Genomic DNA, 22,358 nt, shown 5'->3' on the forward strand with positions numbered 1-22,358 from the left:
ATGAACTTATTTTTTTCAGATGCTGGAGCCTCAAATTCAAGCAATCGGATCACCAGTTTCTGCACCAAAGCAATGTCTTTCACCACATTAACAACATTCTGTCCAAATCTGACGATGGAGACAGTGAAGAAAGCTTTAGTATCAGTATCCAGTCTGGCTTTGAAGCTATTAGTCAGGTAAGTCGTATCTCCCAAGTTTCCAGGGAGGCAATGGATGAGCATATCTTTACTAATCAGAAATGCACGCAGTCGCTTAAAATGAAGTTTCAGAAGTACTTCATTTTCACAAGTTGATATTTTCCATATTTGTAGACTAGTGGTTTTCATCCAGTGTGCCACAGCACCCTGGGGTGCCTTGAATGATGGCCGGGGTGCCCATCCCCTGATGCCCTCTTGTGTCTCTGCCTCCCAAAGGCTTGCACAGCTGTTTGTTGCAGCAGCCTTGGCCACAAGCTCCACAGGCGAATGATGCCTCTGTGAGGCACCTCTCTTTGGGGCGGAGGGGGGGGGGGCAAGCTCAGAGACCAGGGGTGGCAGCAGCAGCTGCCTGAAGGACTCCCTTTTTTTAAATATAATTTTTATTCAGTTTACAAATAAAACAAATTAATACAATTTATACAATTTTTAAAACCATTCTCTCATTTTTGACTTCCCTCAACTTGGCTGGTACTCCTTCCCTTCTCAATTTTCCGCACATTTCTTAGTTCTTATCTGCTTTATAAATTAAATCTAATTTCACACCAAATTTTATCTTTCATTTTTACAAAGCTTCGTTAAACATTACAAGCGTTATTTGTTTTTCACTTAGGTTATGCGTATATTCCAAAAAAAATTCCCATTCTTCAGTGAATCTCTGATCTCGTCGATTCCTAATTCTTCCTGTCATTCTATCCAGTTCTGCAAAATCCATCATTTTCATTCTCTATTCTTCCAATGTTGGTAGTTCTTCTTGTTTCCATTTCTGGGCTATCAATATTCTCGCTGCTGTTACTGCGTGAAGGACTCCCAAGGAGAGAGGGAGAGGAAAGGAGGCTGAGGGAACACGGCAGAAGGGAGGGTGTTTGAAAAAGGATGAGAGGCTGCTAGCTGTGTAGGCAAGGGGTGACATAACTGAGCTCCTGAGCCCCACAAGGGTGCTCCAGAAAGAATGTAGTTGGTCAAGGGAGCCATGGACTCAAAAAGGTTGAAAACCTCTGGTGTAGACCTATGGGAGGAAATGCAAGTTGTGATGTGTGGCTAAATGGTGTCAGGTAAGCTGCATCTGATTTTTGGATGTGCCGTCTAGTCTTGTTGTTGTTTAGTCATTTAGTCGTGTCCGACTCTTCGTAACCCCCTGGACCAGAGCACTCTAGGCACTCCTGTCTTCCACTGCCTCCCGCAGCTTGGTCAAACTCATGCTGGTAGCTTCGAGAACACTGTCCAACCATCTCATCCTCCGTCGTCCCCTTCTCCTTGTGCCCTCCATCTTTCCCAACATCAGGGTCTTTTCCAGGGAGTCTTCTCTTCTCATGAGGTGGCCAAAGTATTGGAGCCTCAGCTTCAGGATCTGTCCTTCCAGTGAGCACTCAGGGAGCAGGAACAATCCAGTATCCCTGCCAAGAAAACTCACTGGACAAAGCCGTCTAGTCTATACACATGTTAATAGAAACAGTGTCTTTATTCTTACTTTACTTTTTAAAGAGAACCTTCAAACTCAAAATCGCTGTCTCATTTCATACCTGCCCTTCATTTAAACTAATCAAGAAAGAATGGGTTGTACCACAGGAGTGACATACTTTTTTTGCTTGGTTTTTTACCTCTTTGACTCTGAAACTCCACTGTTTTGACAGGAATCATGTATAGTGATTTGTCTAAAAGACTTAACCAGCATCGTGGATATTAAAACGTCAAGTCGCCCAGCCATGATTGGTAGTTTGACGGATGGGTCAACAGAAACCTTCTGGGAATCTGGAGATGAAGATAAAAATAAGACTAAAAACATTACCATTAATTGCGTCAAAGGAATTAATGCTCGCTATGTGTCTGTCCATGTTGACAACTCACGGGATCTTGGGGTAAATCATATTCTGTGTCATATTTCTACAAGAATTTTGTTGAAACAAAGAATAGCAGAACTTGCATATTCTCGTACATTTGCACGGCTGTAGAGAGTGTAGTTATAAAATAGATCAAGCTGTATCAAACGTTCTCTGTCCACTTCCTCAAGGGCTCCTGAGCTAGTGGATGGGTGAACTTTAATGTTGTGCAACAGAGCAGCCCAATGCCACAGTTGCACTATTGGAAATGCATTGTGCAGTGAAGTTAACCAGCAAACCTGCTCATGCATTTTCTTGCACAACAGTCTACCACTGTCATGAAGCATTTCACCAGTGGAACAAGCATGCTGCTAAGTTACTTTAATTTAGTTACTACTTTGAATGCAACCCATAGAATTGAGTTATCAAATCCCTGGTTTAGAAATGCAGGGTTTGTGCATTCAAAAAGAGAATCCTTTATACATCATCCTGCATAAAGCGCAGACCTACAGAAGTGAGTTGACAGAATATAGAATTGATAGCTTCCGTTGATTTAAATCTGTGAGCTGACCCACATGAAGTGAAAATGCTGAGCTTTAAAGTTGTTTGGCTATCGCAGTTCTGCTTTTCTTCACTATCTAGTTTTATAAAATTACATATATTCATGTCCTGCACTTTAAGCTGTGTTGTTAGTATTATCAATACATTTGAAAGCGTCTTTTTATTTTTGTTTCATTCTGTCATCTGTAGAACAAAGTGACTTCGATGACCTTTTTAACAGGCAAGACAGTAGAAGATCTTTGCAGAATAAAGCAGGTAAATAACTAATTTAATTATGAAGAAGAGTACATCTTAATTCTTAAAGAATGTATGGTACTAGTTGGAATGTTATAGTTGCTTTGTATACTGCTGTTTGGCTCACAGCCCCCCAGCCCCAAAGCAGTGAACAACATTAATAGATGTTACAATATATATATACAGTAAACGTGTGAAACATACAACAGCTCAATGAAAAGAGTATAAATAAGATAGCATCAAAATTCAATCAAGCATGTAATAGGATCTGACTACCATTAAGCACAGCAAATTGGTGGTGGCAGAAATCTTTCATTCTATTTGGCCTCTTTGCAGGAGTAATATGTATTTAACATGCCATTCGGGGGACTTGTTTTACAACATCTCCATAACTGAACATTAGATGCCCTTGCATCATATTTCTACTATGTATCTGGAAGAAACAAATAGAGATGTGGGAAATGAACGAATGCCTTCCACTTCCTTATGTTTTGCATTTTGCCCCTTATACGTGCCTGTAATAAAGGATCAGGTGACTGCAGAAGCTGAATACTGTTATAGTTTTAAATTGCCCAGTCCTGTGTACAGAGAGGAGGGGAAGGTCCATCTTTAATCTAATTCATATTGGCAGTTGTTTTGAGTTGACATTGGTTAGTTTGAAAGCTCTGTCTGTGGTGATAAGCCATTCACACATGCCAGCCCTCAACTGTTGAATGTGGATGCGTGAATCAAACTATTAAATATTGGGTTTTGAATTAGTTACTTGTAAAGGCAAGTCATTCGTTGTATGTGTGTCCCCACCACGACCTTACAAATCTGTCTTTACATTCCTGTGTACTAGGTTGACTTGGATTCAAGGCATATTGGCTGGGTGACCAGTGAACTTCCTGGTGGAGATAATCACATCATCAAAATTGAATTAAAGGGACCAGAGAACACTCTCAGAGTTAGGCAAGTGAAAGTGCTGGGATGGAAGGATGGCGAAAGCATCAAAATAGCAGGCCAGATCTCAGCAAGTGTAGCTCAGCAAAGGAACTGTGAAGCTGAGACGCTGCGGGTCTTCAGACTTATCACATCTCAGGTGAGACACTGAACTGCATCACAACAATTCATATTTAGTGCTATAAATTAGACATATGATCTAAGAGTGACTTTTGTGTAATTCTGTCTCTGAAGCTCTATCTGAAGCTGTTTCAATGAAAGACTCGATGGGAGCTTTATGCATGTGTTTATTTTTGAATATTGGATATCTGCTATGAACTGCACATATATATTTTAAAACGGTTAATGCAGCTGCATAAAAGCTTGTACGTAACTCCTCTACTGTTGTTTTATCCATTCTCTAATAGGTCTTTGGAAAACTCATATCTGGAGATGCTGAGCCAACACCAGAACAAGAAGAAAAAGCTTTGCTGTCTTCACCTGAAGGAGAAGAAAAAGTACACAATGTATTTATTTGTATTCTATCATTACTATGATTCTAAAACTAGTAATGAAAGTTCTGTCAATTTCTGACTTTTGCCATGTTGGACTGAATTCCCTTACCTAGATTTTCCTTTTAATTCAGTAGTGGTTTCGCCAAATTGCTAGTAATGCTGAATGTTTACCTACATGCTGGAAATACAGACTTTCTTTGGGATTACTTAACTTTCAACAATAGTCAGGGAATGTTTGGCAGGATTCATAGCAAGCCATTTATTTATTTCAGATGCATTGATTCACCAGTCATTGAACCTTGGAGCAGCCTCACTATTAATGTTTTGTTCTGATTAACAGCCACTATTTAAAGTCCACGTCTACATCCCAGTTTCTTCTTAATTATTGTTGCAAAAAGCAGTTCACTAGGAAGCCAATGCATAGAAGCACTTGCACTATCTGCAAGTAAAGCAGATTGTTTTAACTTGCACAGTATTTTATTGCTTTAACAGTAGGAACTCCTGTGTTAATATCCAGGTCCTGCAAAAAGCAGCTACGATTCTTCTTGCCAGAAGGTCCTACATAAACAAATGCTCAATCATGTTCCCATTTCCCAAAAAAGTAGACGTGGAAGTCTCTGGCTGCAATAGTAACCCCCTTATAGCCCATTATTAAAATTGCACTGTAAGTCACAATATGCCAGATTCTCCCAATGCAAAATTCTGTCTCTGACGTTGAAGTCATACTTGGAAGCTCAGTTCTTCATAGAGTATTAAACTCTTACAAAAAAACCAGGACAGTATTATTGACAACTTCTTCTTTAAGGGGGAAAAATGTGTGATGTGTATATATTCTTCAGCGAATTTATTTTGGCTAGTTATTCTGTTTTCGTAAATGCCAGCATATGCAAGGAAAGCAAAACTGTTCTAAGTTTCATGTTACAAAAATCAAACCGTGGAACATAGGCTCACATCAAATGTTAATGTTTCCATCTAAAGGCAACTTCGGATGCAGACCTGAAAGAGCACATGGTTGGAATTATATTCAGCAGAAGTAAACTGACTAATTTGCAAAAGCAGGTTTGTTTACTACAGTAGCCTTTTATAGTTTTGAGCATGTTACACACCCTTGGACATGTGGTCTCCAGGGCACAAGAGAGGGAGGTTCAGCATGGGAAGTGGCCGCCATTGGGGAGAGGAGGGCAGAAAGTGGTTGGGAGAAAGAAGGAGAGTTTGGTGGCCGCTGAGCGTTTTTTTAGCTTGGACATGTTAACTATCCCTCTTTTACGCAAAAGGGGTAAAGCAGGTTAGTTTTTTAAAAGAAGAAAATGAAAACTAGGAATTTCTGGGGATGTAAGCAGCAGAGCATGGGACGCGGGTGGCGCTGTGGGTAAAAGCCTCAGCGTCTAGGGCTTGCCGATTGAAAGGTCGGCGGTTCGAATCCCCGCGGCGGGGTGCGCTCCCGTCGTTCGGTCCCAGCGCCTGCCAACCTAGCAGTTCGAAAGCACCTCCGGGTGCAAGTAGATAAATAGGGACCGCTTACTAGCGGGAAGGTAAACGGCGTTTCCGTGTGCAGCTCTGGCTCGCCAGAGCAGCAATGTCACGCTGGCCACGTGACCCGGAAGTGTCTCCGGACAGCGCTGGCCCCCGGCCTCTTGAGTGAGATGGGCGCACAACCCTAGAGTCTGTCAAAACTGGCCCATACGGGCAGGGGTACCTTTACCTTTACCTTTAAGCAGCAGAGCACTTCAAAAACAGTTTTGGTAGGGGCCACGTAATTTACTCAGCAGAAATCAAAACTTTTGTGTTTTACAAATTAATTTAGGGACCATTTGTTGAGTTACTGCAGATACACCACATGCACATGATGATCTAAAAGAGCAAGCCCTGGACTTAACATCTAGAACATTTTGTGCCAGCTGAAGCCTATCATGTGCAAACAGTCCTTTTCTTCATTAAATGACTTAGGCACAGTGTAATCCCGCAAAATGTTCTGATGTGGTGGGAAGGGCATAAGGCTTATTTTTGCACGGCATGATGCGCGTATGGAATTTGATCATGGCATCACAATTAAAACACTGATGAGTTATAAATCAGCTTAATTGCACTGGAGTCATGATGTGGTTGATTGCAGTTAAATTACTTTTTCCTGTTTCCCCCGCGTTAGGTTTGCGCTCACATTGTACAGGCTATCCGAATGGAAGCGACTCGCGTCCGGGAAGAATGGGAGCATGCAATTTCTAGCAAAGAGAACGCCAACTCTCAGCCTAGCGACGAGGATGCCTCTTCTGACGCCTATTGCTTTGAGCTGCTGTCCATGGTGCTGGCGCTGAGTGGTTCTAACGTAGGGCGTCAGTACTTGGCTCAGCAGCTGACGTTGCTTCAGGATCTCTTCTCGCTGCTACATACTGCTTCGCCCAGGGTACAGAGGCAGGTTAGTGCAAAATGAAAATTTTCATACGGTATAAAGAGGCATCGTAGTCAAGTTTAGTTACAAGTTACTTATAATGATCAACTGATACATTAACTCAGACACTGAAAATGTTGACTAACTTCCTGGGTGCTTCATCTAGGTGACCTCCTTACTTAGGCGTGTGTTGCCAGAAGTCACCCCGAGTCGCTTGGCTAGTATCATAGGAGTCAAGGCGCTGCCCCCAGCAGATATAAGCGACATCATTCATTCAACAGAGAAGGGAGACTGGAATAAGCTGGGCATCTTGGACATGTTCCTGGGTTGCATTGCCAAAGCACTCACTGTACAGCTGAAGGCCAAAGGAACCACTATCACTGGCACAGCTGGCACTGCAGCTGGCAAAGGAGTTACTACAGTTACATTGCCAATGATTTTCAATTCCAGGTTAGTAGATGTTGCACTCTTTTAATATTCTTTCAGTATCACGGCATAGGGAATTAAAATGTCCCCTTTCAAAATAGGACTGCCATATGTCCGGGAATTGCCAGACATCTTCTCTTTTGGGGGTCCTACATGCCCATCAGGGGGGAATTTTACATTTTAAAGCAACTCTCCTGGATTTTTGGTTTTAATTTTGTGTGGGCGGTTCTGGTTCAGGCTTGGGCTGTGGCGTGGGCAACCTGGGCTCTAGCGCAGGTGGCCTGGGCTCTGGTTCTGGATCAGGTGACCCGGGTTTGGACTCAGCAGCGGTGGAGGGGCCATCGGGTGGTTGTCCTAAAAAAAGCTCAACAACCTTTGGTGCCCAAATTTTTACCCCTTGAAATATGGTAACCCTATTTTAAAAACGTCAAACATTGTGTTCTCGAAGACTGCAAAATGCATTTTATTTCAATACAGTCATACCTTTGGTTGGGAACGCTGCAGGTTGCGTGTTTTCGGGTTACGGGCTGTCCCGAACCTGGAAGTACCGGAACGGGTTACTTCCAGGTTTCGGTGCTTGCGCATGTGCAGATGACTAAATCGTGCTTTGCGCGTGCACAGAAGCGCCAAATCGCATCACGCGCGGCGCTGTGGGTTGCGAACGTGCCTCCCGCATGGATCACATTTGCAACCTGAGGTATGACTGTACTGTATTCTCAGGTTCTTTCTAATGCTGATTTTATACATATATATATTTGCTTTTCCCCCTTTCCAGCTATCTTCGACGAGGTGAAAGCCACTGGTGGATGAAGGGCTCAACACCAACACAGATTTCAGAGATCATTATTAAGCTCATTAAAGACATGGCTGCCGTAAGCTTCCAGCATCTTAGTCTACTGTGCTGCTCTTGTGCTGAATTGGTCCCTGCACCCTCCTTCCCCTGCACAGAGATTTCCCTTTAATTTCAGAAAGCGTTATTTTCTCCCTGCATGTAAGGACCACATCAGATGGGACTAGAGCTCTACCTAGTGGTAGCATGCAGAATTCACCGTTTTCCATGGTTGTTGGCCATCATCCCTTGGGTGAATATTGCCACCTAGCACCCAAGGCAGGCAATGTTCAGAGTTGATAAATGTGCAGCTCCCCTGCCCCCACCAATCCCTACTGATTTGGAACCCCTTGCTTTTTCGGACAAGCGTTTTCCTTTCTGAGCTCTCTGCCTTGCTAACAGAGCAAAGCCCGCTCAGTGCAGACTCCAGAAAGGTAAAGTTGGTCTCATTGGGGCAATTTGGATATATGCATGGCATCCCTGGAACATTCTGCAGTTTTAATGTACATTTCTGCACAGTGCATTATATTAGGGCTCGGTCTAAGTTGTGTCTCTTCCACAGGGTCACTTGTCTGAAGCTTGGTCCCGTGTGACAAAAAATGCTATAGCTGAAACAATCATTGCATTGACCAAAATGGAGGAAGAATTCAGGTCACCAGTGCGTTGCATTGCAACAACCAGGGTAAGAGCGGTTGGTTATTCTGTTACACATTGTATCTTGCTTATTGGAGAGGTTTCTCCAGGGACATCTACACGTACCTGGGTTGGCCACCTAAGGTTTTTGTGTCTTGTGTTTGGTTTATTTGTGTGGGCTATTGTTTTTTCCTTGAGTAAATAGTCTTTCTTGATACATATCATCTGTACAAGAATAATGATGATCTTAAAAGGAGAAACACTGATAATAACAAAAGCATCTGATTATATTTACTGCTGCAGAACTTTTCTGTTTTATTCCCATTGCTAACAAATTTGATTTTCCTCCAAGTACATATCTGCTGGGAATTGTGTTCTGTGTGTAATATTACAAGTTTGAAAAAGCTACTTCTTGTGCAGAGATAGTGCTTTGTATACGAAAAGGGAATTATCAGTTTTAATAGCTACAAAACAAAAATTCGGTATTTCACAGAGGAATGAAGATATATATAAATTTCACACAGTTTAATAAGAGGCAACTTAGTTGTGTATGCATGGCTAAATGATATTTTTGAAAAGAAGATGACAGTGGCTGCAGAGAAAACGAAAACCTCTTTAGAATAGTACTAAATTTCCTAAATTTCTAAAATAAGTGCTCATCAGGTGTGGTGTGAGGTACAGAATATATAAGCTGTTTGCAATATATTCTGGATGCCTTTTACAAAAGCTTCTGCTGAGTTAAAAAAAATCTTAAATGTTCATTAATCTTTTTGCTGAACTTTTGCATGTTGCTAGAGAAAATGTACAGTTTGAAGATGGTTATGTTTAAGTCATCAATATAAGCTCATTGCTTAATTCCTAGGATTAATATGGCTTACCGCACTCGAAAAAATAATTTGCTCTTGTCCTCTTTTTAACAGCTCTGGCTGGCTCTTGCATCCCTTTGTGTGCTTGATCAGGACCATGTAGACAGACTTTCCTCTGGAAGATGGATGGGAAAGGATGGGCAGCAAAAACAAATGGTAAGGAATAGGCGGCAACAAACTTTGCAGGAAGCATAAACTTCACCAGCTTTTGAATATATCCTTAGTTTATCTACTACTGTGCAGAACTTGCAATGTGAACAGTTAAGCATGTGCTTTGTGCCTTTTCTTGTGCCCACTACTGTAAGTGCTCCTGCAGACTCAGCCAGTTGCTTGTTGGAGACTTGTCACTTGTTGGAGAAGATTTGTGCACTTTTTATTTACTTTTTGTTAATGAGAGACACTGAGTACAATCTTACAATGACACCCCAAGAATAAAAGGCTGGAAAGAAGGGGGGATTCCCCTCTCCACCTTTACCAGCAGGACTACGTTTGTTATATTTTTGAAGCCGCTGATTCCTATTAGTGTCAGTTTATGCTCCTAGTGAGTGGTTTTCAATTTCCCTGTTAAGGAGGTGAAAGACAAGCTTCTCTGAAAGACAGTCTTTTTTTAGTCTTCTCTAGCACTCTATTCAAATAGCAGTCCTGGGTTACAACTAGGATTGTTCTTGGTATCACTTGGTGCTCTTGCTCTCATTTTGAAAAGATATCTCTCAGATTCTGCACATGAACCTTTTTTATATACTATGCTAAACTATAATACACTGAAAGGTTTAAAAAATTTTTGATTGTCCTTGAATCTTCCTGCCACACTTGTCATCCTCTTCTGCCACACAAGCGTGGTGTTCCACACCCTTTGAGAACCACCCTTTGAGAGCCACTGGGGAAGAAATGAGGAGATTAAAATGTGCCCAGCACCATTTTACAATCCAACTTGGGGTTTAAATTTTAGTATATAAAAATATACATTATTGTTCCGGTAGTTTTCTAATTGGATCATATTGTTTGATACTTGAAAGCTGAAACAATCGCTGTTCTGTTGTTCAACAAATTACAGCCTGGTTATATCTGTCCCATAAAGCTCCCTATCTACCTCATTCTGATTTTATTTTTAAAAACAAATTATTGGGGTGAGGTTCCCACCCCCTCAAAAAATGTAATTCTGAGAACCTCTTACTACTTATAATTAACATTTTATATGTTAAAAGGCTGCTGCATATAAGTGATTGAAATACAAATAAGTTTTTCGTCCTCTTTGGATAAAATAAGAAACTTTTCCATCGGCTTGAACTATTTGCTCTTTCCCCCCATCAGCCTATGTGTGATAACCATGATGATGGAGAAACTGCTGCAATCATCCTATGTAACGTCTGTGGGAATCTCTGTACCGATTGTGATAGATTCCTCCATCTCCATCGGCGAACAAAGTCTCATCAGAGACAGGTAAAGTGTGATGTTTTCATCCTCTCAGGGCGAAATGATTTTGTAGAAATGTAGATCCATATGTACAAATATCACCAGAGATTGTATCTTTGAATGATCTTTGATTTTGTCAGTTTAATATGTGTTTGGCCAAATCTGACAGGTATTCAAAGAGGAGGAGGAAGCGATCAAGGTTGATCTTCATGAAGGTTGTGGTAGGACCAAACTTTTCTGGCTGATGGCTCTTGCAGACTCTAAAACCATGAAGGCTATGGTAGAGTTCAGAGAACAAACAGGTAGGATGTATTTTCATATATCATTTGGATAGTTAGGGTAATATAAATCCCTAATATGAGATGAAATGTTCCGTTGACTTTCTGTAAAACATAGGTTAATTAATTTACTAAGAAATGCATAGGTCTCCTTTATGCACAGTTTTAACTGGATCATCAACACAACTTTTTTATATAAAGCAAACATCCTGCTTAGTACTCAGCTAAGCTGAACAGCTGATCCTGACTCTTGCAGAGATCTGTGTACTACCGAAGCAAAATAAATAAAAATGGAAGGAGAGATCATTTGTATGTGCTTAATTTGCATCATTTGCACAAGACTTGGTAATAGAAGTTGGGTTGATAATGTCAAATTTAAAAAATGTAAATTCTTATCACTTTCCCTATCAATATTATTATTATTATTAGCCCTTTATGTAATGCTGGTAATATTTACTTCTGGCTCATAGTTCAGTGGAAAGCACCTCTTTTGGAGAAGGTTTAGGCTCAGGTCCATGCAGAAGGTGCCTAGCAGTAGATGAGGCAGGAGTGGTGAATTATATGTGTCCCACCTCTGCCACCTTCAGGGCCACCAATTGCCGTCATAATTGTGGCTGCCCAGCTGCCGCCGTGCTTTGATTTCTTTCCCTTCCCCTCTCCTCCATGCCTCCTTTTGAGTCATTGTGGTTGAGGGCATCCAGGGAGTGCCTCTGCTCTGTTGCCTCCGTTTGTTTCCAGAGCACCAAATTACTGTTTAAAGTTAATGTAAAGCTTGAAAGGAGCATAAAGGTTTTGTGCTAGCTTTAATGAGTGAACTGTGGCATCGCAGGCACGCTCTGTCACCTTGCCCACAATGCCTCGTTTTTGAGAAAGGGTATCTTTCTCGGAAGGGACGCGGGTGGTGCTGTGGGTTAAACCACAGAGCCTAGGACTTGCCGATGAGAAGGCCGGCAGTTCGAATCCCTGCAACAGGGTGAGCTCCCATTGCTCGGTCCCTGCTCCTGCCAACCTAGCAGTTTGAAAGCATGACAAAAGTGCAAGTAGATAAATAGGTACCACTGCGGTGGGAAGGTAAACGGCGTTTCTGTGCGCTGCTCTGGTTCGCCAGAAGCGGCTTAGTCATGCTGGCCACATGACCCGGAAACTGTACGCCGGCTCCCTCGGCCAGTAAAGCGAGATGAGCGCCGCAACCCCAGAGTCGGTCACGACTGGACCTAATGGTCAGGGGTCCCTTTACCTTTACCTTTACCTATCTTTCTCGGAAGGAGGCACAGGGTGGGTTACACCACCACTTTTGTCAGGAAGAAATATGTGCAGCAGAGAGGCAGGGGAGGACAAGGGGGATGAGACAGTTGGGATTAGGAGGAGGAATCATGATGCGTTCTCATGTAGCGCATTGTCCTGTACTAGGCCTGGTCTCAAGTTCAGTCTCTGCCACCTCCAAGTGAAAATTATCTCAGGGAGCGAGACTGTTTCCACACAGGGCACCTTCATACCTGTAGATCCCTTTACTTTGCAATAGCCAGCTTTACTTAACAGCTGTATGTACAATGCCTGTTTCTTCTGGTGAAATGGTTAACACTCCCCTTGGCAATAATAAGGGGAAAGAAGACATTAGGCGAAGAGTACTAACTTTGTGTCCCGTTGTTGATCTAGGCAAACCCACTACGAGCAGCTCTGAAGCGTGCCGTTTTTGTGGCTGCAGAAACGGAACAGAATTATCAGCAGTGGGCAGTGTCTGTTCTGATGCCGATTGCCAGGTCTGTGTGAACTGTTGAATCTTTCCACCCCATTTATAACTGACACATTATTTTGATTCTGTAATGTGAGAGCTCTTCCGCAGGTTGCACACACACATACATAAGAAAAACCCAACAACCTGCTTCTTCATTGCAAAACATCTTTGCTGAAACTTCCACACCTTTCTGTATGTGCATTTGCCAGAGTTGCAGGTAGGGGATAGCAGAATTTTGGCAGAAAGGCTGGGGAACGCTTTAGTACTCCCGCTGTCATCCTCCAAATTACCCTTTTCTTAACCTGCTTTGAAGTAATTCTGGCATAATTTCTTTATCTTGCATCCGTTTATCTGTATTGTGTAGCTGAGCTCTAAGAGCTTAGTACTTTAGTTAGCTTGGCAATGAAAGCTGTACCAGAAACGGACATTTTGTGCCAAGCGTGTTGAAAAGATAACATAAAGAGGATGGAGACATGGTTTAATACTTTCTAATAATTTATTTGGGCAGTAACATTCGTTAGACAAGAAAGGTCTGAATTTTCTTTCTTGGAAGATTTTAAAGGGGGTCTGGGTGAGCATTTAGGGTGCAACTTAGTATAAAGTGAGATATCATCCTTTTGAGCTTCTTTTAGATAACCAAGAAGCACTGAGAGAGAACAGTACTGTTCCAATACCTCCTTACTGAATAGGTTCCCCTCCTTTTCAATTTGCAACAGAGGGATTTTTCAGGCAGTGGGAAGGGAATGAAATGCATGCAGAACTGAAAGAAGGAAGTGCACAGGTGATAAATAATTCCCCTCCTTCCATATTTTGCCTTCTTCCATCCTTCTTCCATCCTTCTTGTTTACTCACACACCTGCCAGGTACAGTGGTGCCTCGCAAGACGAAATTAATTCGTTCCGCGAGTCTCTTCGTCTAGCTGTTTTTTCGTCTTGTGAAGCAACCCTATTAGCGGCTTAGCGGATTAGCGCTATTAGCGGTTTAGCGGCTATTAAAGGCTTAGCGGATTAGCTGCTAAAAGGCTATTAGCAGTTTAGCGGCTTAGAAAAAGGGGGTGGGGAGCGAAAAAAAAATCTCAAGACTCGCAAGACATTTTCGTCTTGCGAAGCAAGCCCATAGGGAAATTCGTCCTGTGAAGCGCATCGAAAAACGGAAAACCCTTTCGTCTAGCGGGTTTTCTGTCTTGCGAGGCATTCGTCTTGTGGGGCACCACTGTACAGTTCTCCTTCCCCATGCCCTTGTTCCACTTGAAGCACCAATTCGGGCAAAGGGAAGAAGAAATTACCATATTGGCCTGAATATAAGCCACACTTTCTTTCCAAATTCCGACCGTGAAAAGTTAAAGTGCGGCTTATATTCGCGAACTTATGGTATCACTGCTGAAACAGCTGCCCACAAGGGCCATCAGGGGTGCGGGACAACGGCGCCTGTCCCGACTGCGGCTCCCAAGCCTCCCCCGAACCGTTGGAAAGAAGGGGGAAGGCTGCTGGCAAAGAGCCCAGAGATCACCCCGGGACTGCAGGGCAACGGCGCGCAGCCCACCCGCTGCTCCCAAGCCTCCCTGAGCTACTGTAAGGAAACAATTGGAAAGCAGACTGAAGAGGCAAACCCCCCCAACCAGCCTTTTTTATCTCCCCCCGCCCCCCCATTTTAAAAGTGCGGCTTATTTGTGGGTGCAGCTTATATTCAGGCCAATACGGTACTGAGGCATACTGAGTCAGGAAGGCAGCTTCCTATATAATACAATTACTACTGCTGTTACCTGTTAAATCTGTGGCAGGACTTTTTCTCCTCTCTGCACAGTTGAAATTATTGGCTCCAACCACCTGAGAGTGTATAATGTTAGTTTACATCTGTTTTTAACAGGAGTACGCTAAGATAGCTTGCAGCAAGACTCATCCTTGTGGTCACCCCTGTGGCGGTGTCAAGAATGAAGAGCATTGCTTGCCCTGTTTGCATGGTTGCGATAAGAGCACCACGACCCTTAAGCAAGATGCTGATGACATGTGCATGATTTGTTTCACGGAGGCACTTTCGGCAGCGCCGGCTATTCAGGTTTGAATGTTGTGTTTAATATAGAAAAACTCTAGCTGGTTCTCAGAGGTTCCTAGTTAATCAGCAGGGAGCAACTTTGTAGAAACCACGTTTATGCCACCATGTAAACTATGAACTATTTAGAGCTGCTGTTTTTGTGCTGCTTTTCCAAGTGGTGTTAATTGCTAATAAATTCCTGCTCTTCTAATTCTCAGAGCATTCCCAACCTGCTTTGGTTCCAAGTTGCATTTGTACCGCTCAGGTGTCAGGTTTATCCAGTGCTGAAATTTACCCTAATGATCGCTTCAACCCCATTCCAAGTGTGCTTTTACCAAGTCACCTAGTTAATGCCTTGAGTTATCTCATATGGATGATCTCTATCATGAATTCACAATCCTTGTCTCTGCTCCCGATCAGTTTTTATTCCAAATTTCTGGCTTCTGTGCCAAATTGCATGTGGCCTTCACAAGCTTTTTCTAATCTAAGGCAGTTTAAGCAGCTGTTGGATCTTTTAATCCTAGCTCTGGGCTCTGAATAATTTTAATGCAGTGTTTTATTAGTCGTATTTGTGTTTACATTGTTTCATTATCTATGATGTTCTTTTAACAACTTTTTTGTAATTACCGTATTTTTCGCTCTATAAGACGCACCAGACCACAAGACGCACCTAATTTTTGGAGGAGGAAAACAAGAAAAAAAATATTCTGAATCTCAGAAGCCAGAACAACAAGAGGGATCGCTGCACAGCGAAAGCAGAAATCCCTCTTGCTGTTCTGGCTTCTGGGATAGCTGCGAGCCTGTATTCACTCCATAAGACGCACAAACATTTCCCCTAACTTTTTAGGAGGGAAAAAGTGAGTCTTTTAGAGCAAAAAATACGGTATCTACTGTGTGAGATCCAATTATGTCTGCAGGCTTGAGCATAATGTGCTAGCATAATGTGGCTTCCTGTTTCTCCCTTCCATCACCATGCTTCAGGGTCTGCTTCAGAGGGTCTTCAACCCTCTGGAACATATTTTGAGTGTACATAGGTGGCTGGAGAGGAGAAACCAGAAGTTATGTTGTACTAACAGACACCCATTCACACTGTGTTGGGTATCACCCATTTTTTCTTACTGTATAATCAGAGTAAACAATTTCCCCCCCTGATTTGCAGTTTGTCTGCTTTAAGGCAAAGCTTAATATTATGATGTGTATACCAGGGATTATTTCTTTTAATGTATTGATCAATTTTCCTCTTTACAGTTGGACTGTAGTCATATATTCCATTTGCAATGCTGTTGCCGAGTTTTAGAAAACAGATGGCTTGGGCCACGGATAACATTTGGGTTTATGTCCTGCCCTATTTGCAAGGTGAGCAAACAGTCAAGCGCTATTTTAATACCTTGAGAAAAAAGCCATATTGAAGGGCCAAGAAATGTGCTCATCCGATTTTCAGGATTGAAATCAATGTGCAATGGATTGTCTTTAAGTACATTACTAGGAAATATTAAGGGCTTGATCGAAATTCTAAATTATTGATTTGCATGCTATAAACATCCAGGGAATTTAAGAAACAATTGGTGTGTCTGATAGAAAATAACCTCCAAAATAACTTTGTGCAACAGTTATGTTTCTGGACCATTACAGTAAATGTTAGAAACTGCTCAGGTTAGCAGTGTATGCAGAGTATGTGTGATTTGGAAGAAGTAAATGGGGAACAATTAGTGATTTAAGATAATATAACAGGAAGGAGCAAGCACCCTTTGAAGGAAATGTGAAACAAATTGCACATTTCGAACTGTGGAAATCACTGACATGTTTCAGTCACATCGGTAATATGTCCTGAGGCTTTTAAATACATTAAAATAGCTATGTTTAAGGAATTAACGATATATTCTTGCCTCTCTGCTTTTGTATACTTGCTGTTAACAAATGTTATGCAAAACATTGATGGGTGTTTTCTCATTTCATCTATCAGGAGCAATTATTTGTCACCCAATAACAAGGCTTTCTGGGTGACTCACAACAACAATAAGAAACAAACAAATCAAAACCATAAAACTAAAATATAGAATACAGCATAAAAACACAACATCAAATAATAAAACCAGTACAGCAAGCTTCTCAGCAGATCTTGAACATTTCAGGAATTATTCTAAAAACAGTTACATTACTAAAAGATTTTTTAAAAGGCTGGGAAAATACAAAGTACTTCACTGGGCACTTAAAGGGCCACAATGTAGGGACCATATATTATTTTACCAGGTGTCATCACTGAAAAGGCCCTCTCAACAGGAGTGTTGAGACTCTTACCATGTTGGTCGATAGGGATTTTGCTATTTAAAATTGATGTGTGTGGACCTTTGGGTTGGTTTTCATTAGTTACATGCCAGATAAAATCTTCATTTTTGCCAAATGCTTGTCTACAAATTGCTTATTTTTTTTCTCTCTCCTCTTTTCTGTGGGTTTCTAACAGAACAAAATTAATCATACAGTATTAAAGGACTTGCTTGATCCAATCAAGGAGCTCTATGAAGACGTGAAGAGGAAAGCACTGATGAGACTGGAGTATGAAGGACTGCACAAAAGTGAGGCCATCACAACACCCGGAGTTCGGTTTTACAATGACCCTGCTGGCTTCGCTATGAACAGATACGCTTATTATGTTTGCTACAAATGCAAAAAGGTATGTTTTGGGGCCTAGATCCATTGTTCAGATTAAACAAGAGATTAAACACACGCTCCACGCGGCTCCTTAAAGGGAGCGCTGAACAGAGCCTCCTGCCTGCATTCGCTCTGTAAGACGCACACACATTTCCCATTACTTTTTAGGAGGGGAAAGGTGCGTTTTATAGAGCGAAAAATACGGTAAGCCCTACACAAAACTGTAGTGGAGTCCTTAAAACTGTTAGGTGGCGTCTTGTATGCCTCCTTCCAGCAACTCCTGCAGCCAAGCTTTGCTTTCCTCTGGACCACATCAGCAAGGTCGAGAGTCGGTTCCTGTCTTCTGGCCAGCCCAGGATCCCCATGCACACTGCCCAGGAGAGGTCACTTTGGTAAAAAGCTGATCTAAACTGTGCAAAAATATTTTAGAACCTAATTCCATTATTGTACCTTTTCAATTCCAGCTTTACTTTTGAAATAAGCATTTAAAAGACTTGCAGCCCTCTACTGGTAATTTTCAGTTAATAATGTAAACTTCAGCAGCTCTCTTTTCTTCAGCTCCTGGTTGCATTCACCTCCTCTTTCTGAACAGCGACATCTTTTGCGGAACATTTTTCAGAAAGGTAGAAGTGACTAGAGGAAGTAAGCAAGAACTCTTTCTTCCAGCATCTGGAGGGGCCACTGGTTTCCCATTCATGCTCTGTTTCTTATGAAACCACATCCTGACTACTTGCTATCCCTGACAAACCCCCCTCCACCCCAAAACAAGGATGTTGAAATGTAGAAACCCTCTGCTTTAATTGTTAGCACATCCAAAATTAGCCTGACTTCGCCAATAGTGAACCACCCTTATGCTTGAGATCTATAGATACACACATGGAAAAATATTATTATATACTAAGAACATTTCATCTGTTCCTCTTTGCAAATCAATTTACTTCTGAGATGCTGTAAATGAACTGTACAGTTACAGTTACGTACGCTTCAGGTTACATACGCTTCAGGTTACAGACTCAGCTAACCCAGAAATAGTACCTCGGGTTAAGAACTTTGCTTCAGGATGAGAACAGAAATCGTGCTCCGGCAGCACAGCAGCAATGGGAGGCCTCATTAACTAAAGTGGTGTCTCAGGTTAAGAACAGTTTCAGGTTAAGAACGGACCTCTGGAACGAATTAAGTACTTAACCCGAGGTACCACTGTACTGTCTTCAGTTTTCCATGTCCTGATAGTCTTTTTTATGTTTTCCCTCTTAGGCCTATTTTGGTGGAGAAGCACGTTGTGATGCTGAGGCTGGCCAGGGAGATGACTATGATCCTAGAGAGCTCATCTGTGGTGCCTGCTCTGATGTTTCACGGGCTCAGGTAGGAAAACACTTTTGCTTTGCTTTTTTTAAAAACACCACCACCACAAATGTACAAAGGAAAACAGCTTTGAACTCATGCTAGTTAGCTTAACCTGTGGTTTTCCCCCTTTTTTCACAGATGTGTCCTAAACATGGTACAGATTTTCTAGAGTACAAATGTCGTTATTGCTGCTCAGTGGCTGTGTTTTTTTGCTTTGGGACAACCCATTTTTGCAATGCTTGTCATGATGACTTCCAAAGAATGACTAGCATTCCTAAAGAAGAACTTCCACATTGTCCTGCAGGTAACATTTTAAAATGATAGTTAAAGGTATTTTGGAGTAGGTTTAAACTCTTGGAAAAGTAGGTAGCATGCCAGATAGTCTTTAACCAAGATCTGCTACAACGTAGTTCTTCCAGATGAGTTTTACAAACTTCTTTTTCCTTGCATAGATTAGTATTTCCAGTTCAGATTTTCATAATTATGTTCAGTTTTATGCATGGAGGCTGAGTTATTTGAAAATAATATCAGATGTTTTATTCCCCCAAAGAAGCAAAGCGATCACATTAAAACCAGTAGCAAAATGGTCCCCTCCCTTCTCAAACAAATTTCACAGTGCCTTTTGGTACATGCACGAAGAACAGAAATTACAAATATCCTATAATGTGTGATCGGTGTTCCTGGGTCAAGAAAACGGGGGCGGAAGGAGGGGAGAAGTAACATAAACCCTTTAGGAAGCCATAAATTCAATGTTGAGGTTTTCTTAGTCTCCAAGACCACAAAGTATAGACTTTTTGTGGTTCCCTTCAACTCGCTTCTGACAAGAGGTTCGTGTTAAATGCTTGCCCCCTGTGTAAGCCTTCGGTTTAGCATGTCACCTGATTTGTCAAAGTGTTCAATTTTTACTCATGCCAGGTGATTCTTACAGCTTTCTTTACCTTTTACCTTTAGCAAAAAGATTTGAACCCTTCAGTGGTGTAGCTTTATAAATTTCTCGGTGCTTGTGCAATGTTTTACAGATTTTGTTTGGTCTTCTTAAACTTTTTTGCAGGTCCCAAGGGCAAGCAGCTTGAAGGAACAGAATGTCCCCTTCATGTAGTCCATCCACCCACTGGCGAGGAATTTGCACTAGGCTGTGGCGTCTGCAGAAATGCACATACTTTTTAGTCCATAGTCCTTTAATTTGCCAGAGCAAAGCTGCTGTCATCCCACAAGTGTCCTGAGTTCATTATAAACCACAATTAAAATGAGGATGGGACCATTTGATAACACAGGAAAAAAGGAACATAATATGGGAAGATGGATGCCAAATACCATGTACATAATCCTTGCTTTGGGGAAAGTGACATTTATGACCCAAGACATCAAAACTTGTGAGGTGCTTGCATGTGGCCATTACGTGCATCAGCTACAAAGCATTGGACACTTGCAAATAAATAATTGCTGTCAAAGAGGCTCTGTTTCCGTGGACTCCAAATGATGCTGGATATCAGATGAAGAAAAAGTTGATTATTGTATACTGACTTTTTTTGTAATCCTGTACAATTGTAACTGCATCACGGGTAGGGGTGGAAAAAAAGGAATATTCTGGTTTATTTCTTAGACTGTTATTAAAGTGTTAGGAAGGCATAAATGTAACCAGTATCACGCTGTATATATAAAATATCAATGTTTGTCCTGTATAAGAATTACTAAATTGTAAACAGCAGTTTCATTTAAACTTCTGGGTTATGTTTGAGCCTGAAATTTTAATGAAGTGCAATACTGAGTGTGCCTCATATCTTGCAGCTGTAAACATAATGGAATGTACATGTCAATAAAGCCGCTGTACATTTTTATACAGTGAAAGTCTAATGAATGTGAAAGAACTTTTATTTGGGAGTGGAAACTCTTAACTATCGAAAATGAATTTATTTGAAGGGCGTTCTTACTGAGGTAAGAAAACACTTCTGTTTTCCTTATCAATTTTGACGCAGCGCTTTGGCAAATAAAACACACTCCTTTTCAATCTAGAAAAAAACCCACACCCTTTATCATTTTATGCCACAAAACCTCCCGCCCTGCTGCGTCCTGAGTTATTTCGTTTCCTCTTCTGAAATGAAGTTGTTTTAGGACCAAAGTGTGTGCAGTCGATAACTGTACAAAGCTTGTAAAAGAACAGAGTCATGAAATTCTTGCTGTTGTACTCTCCTAAGGGGGTGCTGTGTAATTATTGTTAATTACCACCTCCCACAACCCCCCCTCCACCAAAAAACCCTGTTTTATCAGTTCACTCATAAAGAGTATTCCTGGAGTCTTCATGCCACCCATCTTCCCACATAATGTTCAAAATGCTCAGTTGGTAGAGCATGAGACTCTTAAGCTCAGGGTCCTGGTTTCAAGCTCTACTTTGGGCAAACATTCCTGTATTGTAGGGGGTTGAACTAGATGACCCTCATGGTCTACAATTCTTTGATTCTCCAGAATGCTTGTATCCCTCCGATGCATGTCAGGCACTCTGGAAACCACATCAGACACCCAGGATGTTTTAATGTATTTGTAATCTTTTGTTGGAAGCCGCCCAGAGTGGCTGGGGAAACCCAACCAGATGGGCGGGGTTAAATAAATAAATAAATAAATAAGAAGCATCCTAGGTACAAATTAATGGGATGTTATTCCAGAGTGCCTGAAATCAACATTAGGAAGTTGAGCACTCTGGAAAAAGCCTATTCCATAGCAGCGGATATATTTTGGAACACACACAAATGGAGGAAAGTGCTGTCACTGTTGTTTCTAGCTTCTTTTGTGATTTGGTCAGTGAATTTCTACAATGAAAATTTGGCCTCTGTCTCTGAGCCTGTCTTCCGAAACCTGGAAGATATTTTCTCCAAATTCAGACACAAGAGAGGCTGATCATGATCAGTCTGGTGTGATGAACTCCACACATAAGCAGAGATTACTACTTCACATTTTCAGGACTGAGCCATGCATTTCAAATATCTTCTCCTGTGCTTTGATGTGGCCTCATTCAAACATAACCATTATTTTTGTCTATTGGCTGGAATACTCCGTTCTTTTAATTTAAAAAGTGTTTGGATAATGAATAGTTAAATTGATTCTTTTTGGGGGTGGGGGTGTGGAGCTACAACTGGAAGCAAGCTTTCCTTGCATTGGAAAAGCTTTTGCTGTGTTTAGCATAGATGTAAACGATACATGAATTCAAAAATTGTAGCTTCGTTTCTAAACGAGGTCTGGAGTCAAACGTGTCTAAAAAACATTACACTTGGGCCCTCATACATGAAAGCTCTTCCATTGGTGTTGCAGAAAATAACTGATTTTTCATTTTTTTTAAGAGGAGACAACTGCATTCTGCACATATATCATGGCACACTTTTCTTAAAGTACTGGGCAAGCCATATTTTGTGGTGGAAGCATCAAGGTTAAGAACTGCATACAGTAGTCAAAATGTTAGCAACTACCACTGGGATAGGGCTCTGTAGATCTTGAACGTCGTTCATCAGTTTTGTCTGCCCCTCTTCTTTGG

The 22,358-nt window shown here is 41.6% G+C and overlaps 1 protein-coding gene across 41 annotated transcripts in view; it reads left to right on the plus strand.

Annotated features, from left to right (window-relative positions):
• The window catches only part of MYCBP2 (MYC binding protein 2), a 148,922-nt gene extending 128,233 nt beyond the window's left edge, over nucleotides 1-20,689 (plus strand). For 38 of the 41 annotated variants that reach the window (XM_083435700.1, XM_083435687.1, XM_083435725.1 and 35 more), the window contains 20 exons: nucleotides 20-176; nucleotides 1,829-2,053; nucleotides 2,765-2,830; nucleotides 3,651-3,890; nucleotides 4,159-4,257; nucleotides 5,224-5,304; nucleotides 6,392-6,658; nucleotides 6,798-7,081; nucleotides 7,833-7,929; nucleotides 8,449-8,568; nucleotides 9,440-9,541; nucleotides 10,697-10,825; nucleotides 10,968-11,100; nucleotides 12,733-12,836; nucleotides 14,678-14,866; nucleotides 16,091-16,198; nucleotides 17,304-17,513; nucleotides 18,746-18,853; nucleotides 18,974-19,139; nucleotides 19,887-20,689. In XM_083435700.1, coding sequence (XP_083291826.1) covers nucleotides 20-176; nucleotides 1,829-2,053; nucleotides 2,765-2,830; nucleotides 3,651-3,890; nucleotides 4,159-4,257; nucleotides 5,224-5,304; nucleotides 6,392-6,658; nucleotides 6,798-7,081; nucleotides 7,833-7,929; nucleotides 8,449-8,568; nucleotides 9,440-9,541; nucleotides 10,697-10,825; nucleotides 10,968-11,100; nucleotides 12,733-12,836; nucleotides 14,678-14,866; nucleotides 16,091-16,198; nucleotides 17,304-17,513; nucleotides 18,746-18,853; nucleotides 18,974-19,139; nucleotides 19,887-20,002 — 3,001 coding nt within the window. In that variant the 3' untranslated portion in view covers nucleotides 20,003-20,689. The remainder of the gene's footprint in view (nucleotides 1-19; nucleotides 177-1,828; nucleotides 2,054-2,764; nucleotides 2,831-3,650; nucleotides 3,891-4,158; nucleotides 4,258-5,223; nucleotides 5,305-6,391; nucleotides 6,659-6,797; nucleotides 7,082-7,832; nucleotides 7,930-8,448; nucleotides 8,569-9,439; nucleotides 9,542-10,696; nucleotides 10,826-10,967; nucleotides 11,101-12,732; nucleotides 12,837-14,677; nucleotides 14,867-16,090; nucleotides 16,199-17,303; nucleotides 17,514-18,745; nucleotides 18,854-18,973; nucleotides 19,140-19,886) is intronic. The other 3 variants (XM_083435701.1, XM_083435709.1, XM_083435716.1) reach the window with 1 other exon arrangement.
• Nucleotides 20,690-22,358: the final 1,669 nt, after the last annotated feature.

This window comes from Podarcis tiliguerta (assembly GCF_965153285.1).
Source record: "Podarcis tiliguerta genome assembly, chromosome: 4".
NCBI lineage: Eukaryota > Metazoa > Chordata > Lepidosauria > Squamata > Lacertidae > Podarcis > Podarcis tiliguerta.